Raw genomic sequence first — 16226 nt, 5'->3', positions numbered from 1 at the left:
AGGCAAAACAAAAGCCCCTAGGCCACAGATTGCCCAAAGCCTGGATTTTAAAGTGGCAGATTCTGGAAACCAAGCTTCTAATCACAGTGCCAGAATAAAGTGTCTGCTCTGTTTTTTCATCAAAACTGAAGTGCTGCTCCAAAACATTCCAGGTTTGGTTAATCAGCATTTCTACTTAAAACTCAAAAAATTTTGTCAGAAATGTTTCAGCCACCTGTAGTAGAAAGGAAAATGTCCCAAGAAGTATCCAAGTGGATTGAATCACAAGGTCTCTTTGATGATTACTGAATTATCTGAAGAATAAAATAACAAGCTGCACTTCTTATTATTAAATTAGGTTGTTGGCTCTTGGCTTTACCTTCACAGTTATAAAGGCAGACTCTCCTGAGTGTCCTGCCCTGGTGATTTTCAGAGACACCACTCCCATGTTTTCACACACCTCATATTCAGTCTGTAGCATTTCAATTCGAGACCACTGTAGCTCCAGCCTGTGGGAGAAGAAATGTGAGTGTAGAGCAAAGCCACCTGGCCAGCCACCCCCAGCTGCTCAGAAACTGTGAGAGGAGCCTTTTCTCCCCACTGCTGCTTTAGCCAATACACATACTGAGTCTTTGTCTCCAAATCAACATTTTTGTGTGATTTAACTGATTAGGAAGAGGCTGCAATAAATCTTCCAGACCAGCCCTGGTCTACTCCAAACCACATTTGAGCCTTATTTCACAGCCAGAGGGATTCTGCAGTAACTTTGAGAAGAGCAGTTTGTCCATAACAGCAATAGGCCAAGTTATCACTGTTCATCCTTTAGCCTTGAAGTTTTATTATACTTTCACGCCCTGGTCTTTTCTCAGCAATATCCTTCTTTCTACCCATCTGCCTTCATTTATCCTCTAACTCTCCTCCTGTAGAATACAGAGTATAATCTAGGACGTTTCTGTTTCTGTGCAAGGGCCTTCTCTCCTCCCTTTACTTTAGTACTCTGCAAACTTCACTCTTCAACCTTCCCCTCTCTGATTTCAGGTGTCTTATGCACTGAATTTTAGAGTTGTTTATGGAGGATGGGGGCAGTGTCTGAAGACCGCTCAGAAGATTTTGTGCTGGACAAGACAGTCAATAATGATCTTTCTTTTTTTGAAGCTGTGATAAAAATTATTGGGAGTCAGAGAGGGATGAATGAGAGTGCAAAGAAGGAAATTAAGGTGAGCTATTTACAATTTGAACTTTATTAAAATAAACTTCTAGACCTTTCACAGCTGAATAGGTCTATCACCAGTGGAAGCTTCCTCCTGTCCTTCTCAAACCTCTGATGCTACTTTTGTGGGAAACCCATTTAGAACCTGATTTGCTTTATTTTTACTGAAGAAAATGGATGTGCCAGATGTACCCAGCAGCATTCAAAAAAAGCTGAGACATGAAAAACAAATTGTATATTTTGAACCAGTGATCATTAGGTGATAAATACTTTAAATTGAAAAAAAAATCTCACAAGCTTCTAAATCCAATATTAAAATACTATTTTTTCACTAAAATTCCTCTTTGGGTTGCTAGCAGATAACTTCATTATAACGCCTATTTTCTGCAAAAAAAAAGAGCTTTTTCTTTGCTCTTTTCCTAAAGCTGTGCTATGTATTGCCATTCATTTACAATGAGTTGCATGAGAAGTGGCATCACATAATGGTGGTTTTAATATTGGTTCATCTGCACGCCAGCACAGAGCAGCTGGGCTCTCCATGCTCAGATGTGTTTGTGTATGGGGACATCTTTTGGCACAGCACATAACTGCCTAAACGCTGCCTCCAGCTCAGCTCAGTTCCTGTCCTCTCTCCAGCATGAAGGGAAGTGCTCTGCCCCCCGGTACAGCTCTCTGCTGCTCTTTCTTCATCATGAGTCCTGGTTTGTGAGTAGTCAGTTTAGCCCACAAAAACATATTGGTTTGTTTTGGTTTTTTTTCCTCAGTTTCTTCTGAATAAGTTGGTTGAACATTTAGCCCTATTTTTAGAAATAAAGAGAAACATTCCCTCTGCTAAAGAGTTACTCACACTTCCAGCTTTTATCATCAAAGCACAGTTCGGATGATATTATAATTTCTCTACATGGGGCTTGTTATATGTCACAAGGAGATATTGGATAGTATGCCTAATTCATGCAGTGGATGACAAAGAAGAAGCTGTGTGCTCTCTATTATGTTCTTTCAGTTCTCTTTTGCAGAAATATGGTGCTCCCAGCTTTGTCATTTGAGAGCATCCCATCTATTTGTAATCTCAAGCTTGTGAAAAATGCATTACCATCAGCTAAGGGCAAGAGTGACCTGCAGCTGTAGGACCATGTTCATGTAGCAGTAGGCCCATCCTTCAGCATGCAGCATCTCAGATCTCCAAATGCCCAACTTCCAGTAAATGCTTTGTATTTCCCAGTGAGGCCCTGAAGGCCCTTGAGAACTGTGACACAGTCTAAACTGGAACTCACTCTTTGTATTTCACCTTCTTGAGGGGAAGAAACCTTCTCTATTCTAATAAAAGCAATAGTAGGTTGCAGCTATGTCCATGTCTGCATGGCTTCAAGCCCAGCAGCTGTTCATGTGCCCGTGGGGCTAGTGAGCTCAGTGCATCTCAGCCCATATCACCAAGGAGTGGAGCTACCTTTGGGGTGCTGCAGAGTTTCCACTGGCATCTGACACTTGGAACTCCAAGTTGTCTGAATTCACTTCCTGTGATTGGTTGATGACATAAAGTATGATTTTGCTGTTTAAATCCTTTTGGCTAAATCCTTCCTGAATGAATTCACCTAGGAAAGATAAGTAACATGCAGGTGAACCAAAAGCCTATTAATAAGAGCCATGTAGTTCATATAGAGCCTTTTCAATTTTTCTTTTTGTTTAGAATATGAACTTAGAGAAATGCAGGGTAATAGCTAAACAGCAATACCTGTTCACTATAAGCCCCTGCCAATTTCTTCATGTGTAACCTGCTTATCAAAAGGCCAAGTTCAATATTAATATTTTTTCTTATAAATAAAAAAGTTTCTCAACAGCAGCTATTAAAAATTACCTCAAACTCTTTGAGGATTCATAACAAACTTTCCTTTTGTTCAAAGTTCAAAGTTGTTGTTTTGTTGAGTTCAAAGACTCAGGTTTCATTGTAAAAGTTTTGTTACTATAGTCAAATTTTGCCCAAAGTTTGCTAAGAAATTCTGCTTCTCCCTATCCAGCAAATATTAACAGGGTAGGGTTTGAAATCTGGTCTGGTATGGTCCCTAATAGAGATTATAAAAGAAATTACCTGTTGTTATATTTTCCAGGTGGCCATAATGAGGACCTCGCAAAATCTTAAAAATTATTTTGTCATCTTCTGTATTGGGGTCAGATGCCCTCAGGGACCTGGCAGTAATGTAGATCCCATAATTGCCATTCTTCAGGAGTTCCACATCAGAAAAGCAATGGAGATGAATAATTTTTGGTGCCACTTTGTCCAAAGGGTCCACCTAAATCAAAGTTAGACATTCGTTTTACAACATCAGGATATTCCCTGCCCTGCTTTTGCTAGAAGAGCGGTAGCCAGATCAGGGTGGCAATAGCCACTTTGGCTCACAGCCTGCTGCAGATCCCTTAGTTCCAGTTAAGTTGTACTTCATGTGAGAAGTTTCCAGGCCCAGATTGCCCATCACTTGCCACATGCAGCAGAATATTGTACACTCTGTACAAATTCTATGTACCTCTGCCTTGATGTCCCACATTCCCATAGTCCTCATTTTTTATGTAATTTCCTTCACAGCGGAAGATAACTGCAGCAAAAGATTGTTACCTCTGTTTTATAATGACAATGCCACCTTTCACAAATTCTGATGAGTCATCTAGCATTCCACAGTGGTGATTGCTGTTCCCATATTTCACCCTCTGCTGATATAGTATTCCCCACTCATCATATAACTTGAAACTTTGTCATCAGGAAATACTAACAGTCTCTTCATTAGGAGCAGTGTTTTGAAACACAGAATTTTGACATGCAATGTAATCAGGCATACTTTGTGTACTGAAACATGCCACATAGATACATACAAGAAATCACACCAACACCTCATATGATGAAGTATGAAAGACTTGAAAACGGGAAATGGGAAGTGAACAGAAAGATTCTAGCAAGGAAAGAAGAATCAGAGCAGGCTTCTTACAGAGGCTGTCAGAGAGAAGACAGGATGTCTAGGTGGGGAAGCAAAGTGGCTGTAATTCAAGATTCCTGTGACATGAAGATCAGCAGTCATACTCACACCCCCACATCTGCAAATCACAGGGTCAGGCACCAAGTGGGAAAGCAGAGCAGGAGAACGTTCTATCCTTCCCATAGTTGAGATTCCTATGTAAAATTTTTAGCATGCAAGTATTAAGTATTTAAGTATATAAGTATTTACTTGCTTAACTTTAAACATTTTGGCAAGCAGTTAATTCCCCAGGTTAATTATTCATGGAACACAGAAAGCAAATATTTTAGTTGCTTAGTTAAGTCAGAGACTGCAGCAAGTACCAGGTGTCATCAAAATTGCTACATTTTTGACCTTATCGTGTTATTTATCTCTCTTAAGTAGGCCTGTGGTCACACTTGCCTGGATGGTGAATGCCACTGGCTCGCTCTGCACCCTCCCATTCACGATGAAGCCTTGGTTAGTCCTATCTGTGGCAACAAACGTAAATCTGTCAATCTGGGAATTCCCACCTCGGTGCTTGTATGCAACATCCCTGTTGTCCACATCTTGCTGTGTGAAATTGTGCTGCAGTAGCACAGCCCCATGATAGCAGAGGTGACCATACTGGGGGAGCTGAGCCAAGAGGAAGGTAAGGTTTTCTTTTGCAGTATCTGGGTCTGAAAGCTGCAGCACATCAGGAGTAAGAAGTATCATAGCTCCTTCTGTTATTCTTAACCCCATGTTCCTAGACAGAGTGGGCAAAGCCTGGTCAGCTGCCTCCAAGATGATCTTGAATGTCCCATGCTTAGTCCTCAGTCCATTGCTGATGATGAATCTGGCAAAGAGAGGCAAGGCAGCCTTCAGCATCTGTTCTTGATTCACCATGTACTGAAATGAAATGACAATGCAGACCTTTACTACAGGACTTGCCTGTGCTGATACTGCAAAACTAGAGGATCTGGGTGGAGCACAAACCACTGAGTGGAGTGGATGTGAAACTTAAAAACAGGAAAGCACACAGACAGGTATATGACAGGAGTTACAATGCATTGGCAGGGATTGAGCAGATGCCAGAGGAAAGGCCTTGAAGATGAAGAGTCATAACAGAGCTGATCTAGTCTTCTGGCTGGGACACAGATGGAGCAGATTTAAAAGGAAAGTCTGCCTGGGGGGCTTACTGTAGCTTCTGGCATACATATTTTATAAATCCTTAAAATTTATCTTCACTTGGTTACCCGGCAGTAGCATCTACAGCTTACAGAAAGAGGAATGTGAAGTGCGTGGCCCACCTGGTTTGGTTTGAATTGGGTTCCTGTCTGTTCTCTGTTACAAATTTTTTCTACCCAATGCCCCCAAAACTATCTGAAAAACCAAACTAGAGAAAGATTCAGCCTTATCTCACTTAATGGATTTGTTTAGTCACTAACTGTATCTTCAAATTTTCATATATTAAGAGAAGCTAATTTATGTTTCTTTACAGAAGTCAACTAAAGTTTCACTGAAATACTAAGATATTGGGCAGAACTGTACAAATTGTATAGAGTAATATTAAAAACATGAATATCCATAGCACAAACTTATCAAATGATCATATCTGCACAGTTCTTCTTCCATGCTGGGAATTTCTATTAATAGCCACATAGTTTCTTGTAGCTCTCTCTCAAGTCGTGATGTTTCTTTAGATCCACTAAAGATTTGATTATTCACTACAGATAGTTTTCCTTTCAAAATTAAGAGAAAGGTGCCCGAGGCTGTAGAGAAAATCTGTTGGAAGCTCTGCCGTTGCTGACTTGGATAGAGCTAATTTTCCTTATAGTCACTCGTATGGGGCTGCAGTTTTGATTTGTGCTGTAAATAGTGTTGATAAGACAAGGGTGCTTTGGTTTTGCTACTGCTGAGCAGTGCTTACACAGCATCAAGGCTTTTTCTGCCTCTCACACTGCACTGGCAGTGATTGGGCTGGGAGTACATAAGGAGTTGTGAGGGAGCATAGCCAGGACAGCTGACCCCAGCTGACCCAAAGGATATCCCAGACCATCTGGTGTCATGCTCAGTGTATAGAGCTGGGAGAAAAAGAAGGAGGGAGGGGGAGATCTTTGGAGTGGTGGTATTTGTCTTCCCAAGTCACTGCTGTGCGATGGAATGCTGCTTTCCTGGGGATGGCTGAACACCTGCCTGCCCATAGGATGCAGTGAACGAATTCTTTGTTTTGCTTATGTGCACAGCTTTCACTTTACCTACTAAACTGTCTCTATCTCAACCCATGAGTTTTCTCACTTTTACCTTTCCAGTTCTCTCCCCAGTCCTGCCAGGTGGGGAGGGAGTGAACAGCTGCCTGGTGCTTAGTAGTCGGCTGCAGTTAAAACATGACAGAAGCCTACCAGCTGGGGATGGGCTTTTGCCATACAAGTGACAGCATGGTCTGCAGAAATTTATTTTTTAATTTAATTTTGGAGAAAAATATGGAGAAAACCAATCTTTTAACCTTTACAATTCGTCTTATATTTCATTGGCAAGATCATTATTTATGTATTTTCTTTTGAAAAGCATTATATGGAACATTTTCATGCCTGTAACAAAAATTTTTGAGGGCATATGAAAGTAAAAATCGCTCAGAAAATGTCTCACAATCCTTCATGTCCCATTAACTTGTAGCACATATGAGTTACCTGTGTTTCCATAAAAATTTCATTTACTATGCTGCACAATATGTGCAAAACATTTTGTAAGGTGGTTTTCACACAGGCTGGTTCTGTCTGAGTCAGAGCAGAGTTTGCTGTGCAAAGAAATTTGTCTCTACTGGAGTGGGACAGTTGTTTCAGACAGCATGAGGGCCAGCCTAGCTGGCTGGTTTCCACCTAACACTCTTCTACTGTACTTAAATGAAATGGGGACTGGCTCACATTTAGTGGATTATCTTTTTCCCCTTGGACTTCAGACCTTGAAGAAGAATTTTTTAAATCACTGGGTCAACACCTAGTGTATTGCTGCGTGACTTGAATGTGAGTGACTTTCAGTAGGTCAGGTAGCAGCTTACTGTGTTACACAGACTGTCCATCTAAAACTCCTCATTGCCTTCACCAACATTGGATGATTAGAGTCTGATCACTTGTAAACTGGCACTATGCCATGAAACAGATGGGAATGAGCACAGGCAGACCAGGGACTATGTAGCAGTTAGAAATATGTTTACTGAGAATGGTATTCCCAGCTGGGAACCTAGAGACATCTGTCTACACTGACCTAATGCTATTGTGCCAATGGTAACAGGGTTGTGCTATTTGTAAGTTATCTGAAATCAAATACAGATCTAAAATAATGATGATAAACACTGTGTTAGGAGAAAAAAGGGTAAAGCACCGTCAGCGAAGACCTTAACCTTCTCTCAAAACACCTGAAGGATTGCAGCAGAAGTGAATTTTCTCTCATTCTTTTGGTTGCGATAAAATCATTTGGATGATGGCTCAAACAATATTTAGTGAAAGAATTAGATAATTCAGTTCATGAAACTGAAGATTCATCCAGCCTTCTCCAGACTGCCAGATAGGAACAAAGCTCCTGCATGCATACATCAGACTGAAATTCACCATGAATTTCATTCACTGCTCAGTTTCACAGGTGATGAAACTGCCTGTGTCCAAGACATTCTTCTGCACTTTAGGAGATTTTGGTTGTTTGTTTATTTATGGTTTATGTCTGCATTGAAATTTCCTCAGGAGTGGAGAGCAGCCAGTATTCTCACTCTGATTAAATTTAGAGTACAATTCCTAGGCAAAGTTTGGAGGACATGTTGCATGGTTTGATTTCACAACTACCAACATTTCATGCTTTCTGCAGTTTGATGGCAATGGAGTTGGCTATAGGACCTACCATCTGTCATGGCATTTAAAAGATAAAAATGGAATCATAAATAGTGCCAACTCATTACAAAATCAAGCCAGCATGTCAAAATGGAGGACATTAGCATGTTCTTTTAGCATCCTGCTGCCAGCATCTGATGTCAGGTTGCTAATCACTTGAAGTCATCTGTCCAAACAAGCACTGCCAAATCTTTCTTCCAGGCCAACAGCATCAAACAATACAGGTAAATTTATGTCTGAAGGAAGTATTTTAGTGGGAAGTAAAAATCTGATCAGTTAATTCCTCCTCCTCCCACAATTACCCGTATAATTAATTCCTTCTTGATATAATAATACTATTCTGCCAGACTATTTATATGTCTACACAAAACCATTTCCAAACGATAATATCAAGGAACATAATTATTTGGATTAAAATAGTTATCAAATATCAATATTTATTAAAACATCATAATCTTACTTTTATAAGGCTGACTTTCTAGTTTGGTTCTTAGCCATTGGCCTAAACAGAAAACATTGGGTTTATCTACATTTGCAATTTGCCTAGAATTGTCTAATTTGCTTTTGTTAATGTGATATGGAAGTCATAGTGACAAGCCACTACACTGTACTGCCCAAACTAGGGCTGACATGACTGCAACCTAACTTGTACAGTCTAATTCTAGTTTTGGTGAAAGTGTTTCACAATTAAGCAGCATAAAACCAGGGAATATTTGTTGACTTTTTCTGTAGTGAGTACAAGTGAATTTCCACCACACTGAATGCAGTGGAAGGGATAGTTAAAAATGTTTCATCTGAGGAAAGTTTCACAATTACTTTCAGGTTAACTCTGGACAATGCTACCTTACCCAGCATCATAGGGAGATTTATTTGATATCTCCATGCCATACTTGCTTGATTTGCCTCCAAAAAAGTTCTCAAACTGGATGATGGAACATGTTCTTGAACTTCATAATGCCTCATGGAAAAAGCCATTCAGGTCAGGTTTATATTCGAGGAGTATGGTAAAAAGGTGTCTTTTCTGAATTGCAGCTCTTAGGAGCCAACTCTTTATTTTTTCTTAGTAACAAATTAAAAATAATAACCTCTTAATTTTTCATTTTACAATAAATCCATCTTCTGTCAAAAGCTATTTTCAGAGAAAACTACCCATATTAGCAAAAAGTAACCATTCTTCCTTCAGAAACATTTTCTTTATTTTCGAGCTTTTTCTTTTCCCTGATGTTGATCTTTTTTACAAAACTGTCCACAAGACTTTGACCAGTGTATCTGCTCTCAATCTGATGATAATTCATTGCATCATTCTACTTTATAACCAAGGGAGGTTCATTTAAGAACAAAATGAATGCACCTAGTATAAACTGTTCTAAGTCAAATATTTCAGAAACAGGTGAAAATAATAATTATTATTAATATTAGGCTGCTGGACTAGGCCTGTAGGTAAACCTATTGATTTACCCCAAATTTTCAAGTGTCTACATGAATTTCTGAGCTACGGTACTGTCAAAATAGATTAAGAGGACTGGTTTCATTATATTTCAGGATACTTAGGGATTCAAAAAACCCAAAATCAAATTAATATGATAAATTATAGCAGATAAGAAAGTTGTTATTAAATACCTGAATGGCCCAGCTTTACCACATCCAGTATGTGGTAAAGTATGTTCTCAGTCCTTCTCTCTCACTTAAATCTTAACAGCTGTATATGCCTGGGTGCTATAACAATGTTGAAGCTAGTACCATTGAGTAATGTGTCTCTGGTTATGTTTTCAGCCTCAGTGAGAAAATGCATTCATCACTAGAGCATTCCCAACTATATTAATTGCAGAAGAAATAGATGTGCTATATAAACATTGAGGATTCACACAGAGCCTCCAGCTCTTTTGAATAATTTCTTTTGGGGTTTGGGGGGTTTGGGGTGTTTTGTGTTGTGTAGTGCAGGTTTTTTAAATACCCCAAAAATTCAAGGGGAAGAGTCTGGGGGTGGGGTACTACGCCTTACCTGAATGCATCTTCATGAACAACTGCCTTGGTTTTGTGAACATAGCAGACAATCTGTCGTGCTACATCCATTTGACTAAAGCTCGCAATGGGGATGCCAGGATAGCTGACATACTCTATTTGTCCATACTGGGGTGGGGAGGTAATCACATAAAGGAGCTCCTCTGGCTTGTCAGTACCATCCAGTGCAAGGAGGACGTCAGTTGTAATGTAGCTGCGATCTCCTTTTGGCACTCTAAGAAGTTTTGTAAAAATAGCAATGTCTCCTGCAGAATAGACAAAACAACACTAAAATGGTCATATTGAACTGGATGATCTCTTCTGCATTGTTTAGTCACAGGAAAGCCATCACTGGTAGAAAAACTATAAGACTTTAAGTTTACAGAGAAATTCAGCATGGATATCTTTATTGTGACCTTCTGTTCAAAGTAGGGTCAACCATGAGATCAGCCATTGCCTGGGGCTTTATCCTGTTGGAACCTGAAAACTATTATCCTGTTGGAGCCAAGGATGAAGAGACCATGGCCTCTTTTTACACATCTTCCAATCTTAGCAGTGTCAGGTAAACCTCTATGTTTCTAATAGAGGTGTAACAAAAAAAGAGAGACTGTAAGACTCAGAATAACGTGGGAGACAGAGCTGTTTCTGAACAGTCTTTTGCCTACCTTTTTATATTCTAGCCATTTTTCTGTGCTGATTTACTCAGATATGAAGCTAGTTCCAAAAAGACATTTTCAGCTCTATTTGTAAAGCAGCTGGGAGTCCTGGGAGGCAAGGTGCAACACATTGCATTCAGCAGAGCCTTTTCAAATCCCAGGACCTGGCCAACAGGGAAGTCCAAGCAGTTAAACTTACAGGATCTGCAGGGACATTTACCAGGGCCTATATAGTGCTAAGGAATGGATCAAGATGTACTCAAATACCTTGGTTTCAGAAACAGGCACTATAAAACATCAATGGATCTTTACCCTTTTCCAAGTCCTTGATATTTATGTAGAAGTCCACAGCTGGGGATCTGTTGTACCCATCCCAGAGGTAAAATGTGAAGCTGTCTTTTTTCTTGGACCCCACAGTTCCTGTGTGGACATATCTCACAAGGTTCATGTCCAGCTCTTCCTGAGTGCACTTCATTCCAGTTTGGAGAGTCACCCACCCTTGTCCTACCTAGAAAGCATAAACATTCTTCATTAACTGATAATCACCCACACATCCTTCCCAGTTAATTGTGTTTCTTTGTAGTTATATACCCTGTTAGTGGCAGCTACCTGGCTTTCCTTCTAAAGGTTCTTTCCCAATAGTATGTTTTGAAGGGCAGCAAATAAGTGGAGGGTTTTTTCCAGCAGGTATAAGGCTGAAGAAGATGCAATGATCATTAATAAAATAGAATAAATTTCTGCACACTTCTCAATCAGATACCAAAATTAAAATTAAATAGTTCCTGACCCAGATTATGTTTTCTATTTCTTAATTTCACAAATCTGCTCTTGGTTCTATCTGAAATCATAGCTAAAATGGTATCAGAAATAACTTCAGGGAAGCACAGACTGAAAAAAATATTTGAATTACACCAATTTCTTGCTTTTCTGAAGACAGCCTAGTACTCTAAATTGGATTGATCAATGAAGTTGACATTTAGTGGGTAACAGCATGACTAGATTTAGAGCAAAGGTTATCAAGGACAGAAAGCTAAGATATGTATATGTACCTTATATGTTCAAACTGACAGACTCCAATCAGCAGCTATCTCTTGCCTCAGACTTAATTCACAAGTCTCATGTGATCACAGATTGATGCTGAGATCCAGCATCAAAATGCTTTCCAAGTTCACAAGTTTTAGAAACAGAATTTTATTTCTATCTCATATGCATGCTATTTTTAAAAAGCATTTTTTTCTATCTTTGTTTCTTTTTCTTATTTTAGATTGACAGAATATTATCTTCCCTTTTTTAATTTTATTTTTTGCCATTCCTCTTGATATATCCTTTCCATCAACTTCCTTTTCCCTTCCTTCCCCTCAAGCTTTTCTGCTAGTTGATGAGGTATTACTTAGTCTTTCACATGCAACTCCTTCCATGCTTTCTGAACCTTGAAGTAACTGAAGTAAAGGCTTTTTTTTTTTTTTAACCAAGGACCCCATTCCTCCCTAGCTTGATTTTCCCCTTTTGTGGGATGATTATCCCAGCATCTCTCTCAATTTTCACCTCAGATGATCTGCCACGTTTTTCACCTTCCACATTCTCCTGTTCGAGATCTGGGCTTTAATGCCAAAGCCTCTGGGACATCATTGTTTGACTCAAGCACTCCTTCAACAATCAAACTGGCTCAGCTGTCTACTTCAAAATATGACAGGCATTTGGGAGAAAAGGAAAATGAACTTTATTTTGCCCTAAAAAGAGAGAGTTCTTTGCATGCCTGCTTTTTATTGAAGTACAAAGACTAACCTTGAGCTGAAGCTGACCATTTTCTGGAAGTCTTTCAAATAAGTAGTGAATTCTCTCCCTGGAGGTATCTTTATCTTCTGCTGACAGAACAGCGCTAGAAATTATTTGAGTTTCACCTATGTTCACCTCTATATCATTCTTCCTGAAAAAATTAGAAGTCATATATTGATGTAATAAAACGAACCTTTTCAACATGTAATTTCTCTGCCAGAAATATGGATTAACCAAATGCTGACAGAAATGACAATTGCAGAGAGAACAGAAGAAGAGTGCAGAGAAGAAGATTTCAGTTCAAGAGAGGAAAAGAAGTGAACAGTGTGGACAAGTTTCTCCTTGCAATGGTGAGAAAGAACAAAGATACCTAAAACAAATTGATTTAACAAATCTCTCTTATTCCCCTGGACCCTATTCTGCTTACCTTCAGACAATTTATAGGAAGAAGACAATGTTAACATATAGACTGCATTATTACTGCTAATATAGAGCACAGCAGTACTGGCTCTAATGAACTGATTGTTATTACTGTCTTTCAAACAACTAGTCTTCAAGGCTCACCTTTATCTGTAAGAGACACACCATATCTAACTGGCTTCTTCTCTATGCTCCTTCTAGCACCCACATCTCATTTTGGGAAGAAGCTCTCAAGAGGAATGTGTGAAGGCTTTACATTCCCCAAGGGCACTCTCTTCTACAGGATGCAATCCAAGAGGTGACAAATTGAGGTTTTGGCAATCCCTGTGAATAAAAGGCAATGTTTGCCAGCCAAAAACATCCCATCACAGGTTCTTCAGTCTGTTGATCATAACTAATGGAGATGAGAGCTGAAAATCCCTGGGGTGGAAAGTGCCCCAAAATCAAAAGGTTAAGTCGAGCTTACAGGTAGTGCCCAATATTCACCTGTAAAACACTGCACTAGCATATGGAACTTTGTACCCTATAGTGAAGATGTAGTGCCTGAATGTGGCAGCGAAATCACCTCAGTGCCAAACTGAACATTTCCTTAAAGCACTACTGCTTAAATACTGGCAACACACCTCATCTCAGTGGAGGAGTAACAGGCAAGAGGCAGTAACTTCTTATAAAGGAATAGCTATTTTGGGAGTGGATGTCTCAATATATGCTATTGTTCACCACAGGAACGGCAAGTGGTGAGGTTTAACATTGCCAGACAAGGAAGCAATAGTTTCTGGATCTAGCTGGGCAAAGCTAAAACCACTTGACTTCTTGCACTTTATCATCTTCTTTCAGAGAGAGAGGGTGGAAAACGGCAGGTCAAGCTATAGCATGTGAGGAACAAATAGGCAATTATCAGTAATTATCTGTACATGATATATGCATAAATAAATTATACTCTATTTTAACTGAAAATTGACATTCTCTCATGTTAGCATTATGTGGTCATTGAAAATCTTTTAACTAAGAAACTAACATTTGTTATTGCAGAAAGCCCTACCTGGTAAAAAAAATAACATTAAAAATTCTTTGCATGTAACTCTGATCTGAAAGTAGGCCAAATACCCTGAGGGATCAGAAACTCCCTCCTTAGTGGCAGTCTGCTTAATAGGTCGTGAGTCTGAAATGCAAACTTTAGAAGTTCAGAGCTATACCCACAAAACCTTTGGACTCTTAGCTTCCCATCTGCCTGTCCAGGGCTGGAAAACAGTCACAATTATGGAGGTCCTGATGCTCTGTGACAAGTCATCAGTGGAGATCCCAAGGGATGAGCTCCTTTTTAAAATGTCCAGGAGGTTTGGCTCTCTTGCAGCCAGCTGCCTATCTACAAATGGTCTGCCAGGCAATTTCTGATCATGTCTAATTCATTTACCACTCCTAGCTTTGAAGCATAAGGGAAGTTGGTGTGTGCCTTTGCAGCAGTTGAATTATGGTAGAGAAAAAGAGTTTTAGAATATGAAAGAAGATAATTCTAATTTGAAAGCCTTTCCCCTGCTTCAACCTTATGGATCCTCTCAAGTCAAATTTCAGAGCTGCTTTCAGAGAGGTGGTTTAGGTAGGTGTTTGTCTCAGGGAAGGGAAAAAAACACTACCACGGTTGTCAGTGTTCAGCAGAGGTACAACACCTTGAAGCAAACTTGTGAAAGGAACAATGAATATGTTTCACCATACACTTTTATTTTTCCTCTATTTGCTTACTATAGAGCACCACTAAGCATGCTCTTCTTTCAGTAAAAAGTTCTTTGTTAAACGGGCTGATAGAGACTTACATAGACACACTTTTACTGATATTAGTCTGTTACTAGTTATGGCTTCTTCTTCACATCAGAAACTGAAGACATGGTTTAATGGTGAACATGGTGGCATGCTAGGTTGATGGTTGGACTTGATTATCTTAAAGGCCTTTTCCAACCTTAACAATGGTATGATTCTGTTGTTGGGTGTTTTGTTCACTTTTCCATCATTTTGTCTGAGCACATCCCTCTGTCAGAAACAGGAACATGTGACTTACTTGCTCAGTACTGGTTTCTCATCATTAACTGGAATGACTTTTACTGAAATGGTTCTGAGGACTTTATGCTTTCCATCTGATAGCTGAATTTTAAAGCTGTCATTGAGGTTTTCAGAGTTGTCATGCATGTACATCAGCTTCATTCCTATGTGAGGCAGGAAGGAGAAGAAAAGCAAGAGAGGAAGAAAGGGAGAGGGAGAATGAGAGAAATCGAAAGAACAACTTAATGTGACTCCTGCAAAATCCCTCTCATCATTTCATTCTGCTTCAATCACCTTCCTTCCATCTCCTCTCCCCATATGCTGGGGTAAGAATAAACTTACCTTAGCTATCAGAAGATGAGTTTGACGAGCCACTGCTGTTCAGTGATCTAATATCATACTATTGACTCAAGGTCACCCGCCTGACCTAAGCAAGGAGTGACTCTCCAAGAAATGGGTCTCTGTCAATCTGAAAAAGGTACATTTCTTCTTCTCTCCTTATTCGAAATCACTTTGATGGGAACCTCAGGGAGTATGAGACTGCCAGGCAGTACTTCCCTGTGCTTTAAATAATCCTCAGGGAACTTTGAAGAAGCCTTTGGAAGGACAGCTGCCCTTGTATCCATGGACAATCAGAAGTTCTAGGGCAAAGGTGGCTCGTTCACCATTATGGATAACAAAAGAAAAAGCCAAGAAAGAAAGTCAAAACCAAGACTTGGGAAGGCAGAAGAATTTGGGGTGGACACCTGATATTTCTGGAGGTTCATATTAGACAGGCAGAGACAAAAAAGTCTTTCCTCTGTTTTTGAGGGCTGAACTGAAATTTGAGTGACAGTATTGAATTCATGGCCCTCTTTATACTGATAGATTCCATGTTTCACTGAATAGCCACAGCTGGGAGCAATCCACATATTCCTTGCAGCGTTAAATACACATTTCATTACAGGTACTTGAAATAGAATTGCTGCTTTAGAGCAGGCTAACTGATCATGCCAAGCTGTGGAGTCCCCTTGCTTCTTGCTAGACACATGGTATATTGCAGCCTTTCAATGTCTAAAGAAGTTTATAGGAAAGACAGAGAGAGACTTTTTACCAATGCCTGTAGTGACATAACAAGGGGCAAGAGTAGGTTTAGGTTGGACACAAGGACAAAATATTTTGCTGTAAGAGTGGTGAGACTCTGGAACAATTTGTCCAGAGTGGTTGTGGAAATGTCCAAAGTCAGGTTGAATGGGGCTTTAGGCAACTTGGTCCAGTGCAAGTTGTGCCTGCCTATGGCAGGAGAGGTGGACTAGCTGACCCTTAA

General features: G+C 39.7%; 1 protein-coding gene across 1 annotated transcript in view; it reads right to left on the bottom strand.

Moving 5' to 3' along the window:
- FREM1 (FRAS1 related extracellular matrix 1) overlaps positions 1-16226 on the bottom strand; it is a 65648-nt gene that overhangs the window by 18266 nt on the left and 31156 nt on the right. Inside the window, exons 21-28 of the mRNA XM_088157015.1 lie at positions 14940-15084; positions 12476-12617; positions 11003-11198; positions 10036-10300; positions 4594-5008; positions 3276-3477; positions 2637-2781; positions 359-488 (exon numbers count right to left, since the gene is read on the bottom strand). Coding sequence (XP_088013141.1) covers positions 359-488; positions 2637-2781; positions 3276-3477; positions 4594-5008; positions 10036-10300; positions 11003-11198; positions 12476-12617; positions 14940-15084 — 1640 coding nt within the window. The remainder of the gene's footprint in view (positions 1-358; positions 489-2636; positions 2782-3275; positions 3478-4593; positions 5009-10035; positions 10301-11002; positions 11199-12475; positions 12618-14939; positions 15085-16226) is intronic.

This window comes from Sturnus vulgaris, chromosome Z, assembly GCF_052056855.1.
Source record: "Sturnus vulgaris isolate bStuVul1 chromosome Z, bStuVul1.hap1, whole genome shotgun sequence".
Lineage (NCBI taxonomy): Eukaryota > Metazoa > Chordata > Aves > Passeriformes > Sturnidae > Sturnus > Sturnus vulgaris.
Note: the sequence above shows the minus strand (reverse complement) of the source record. Positions and strands in the feature narration are given on the sequence as shown.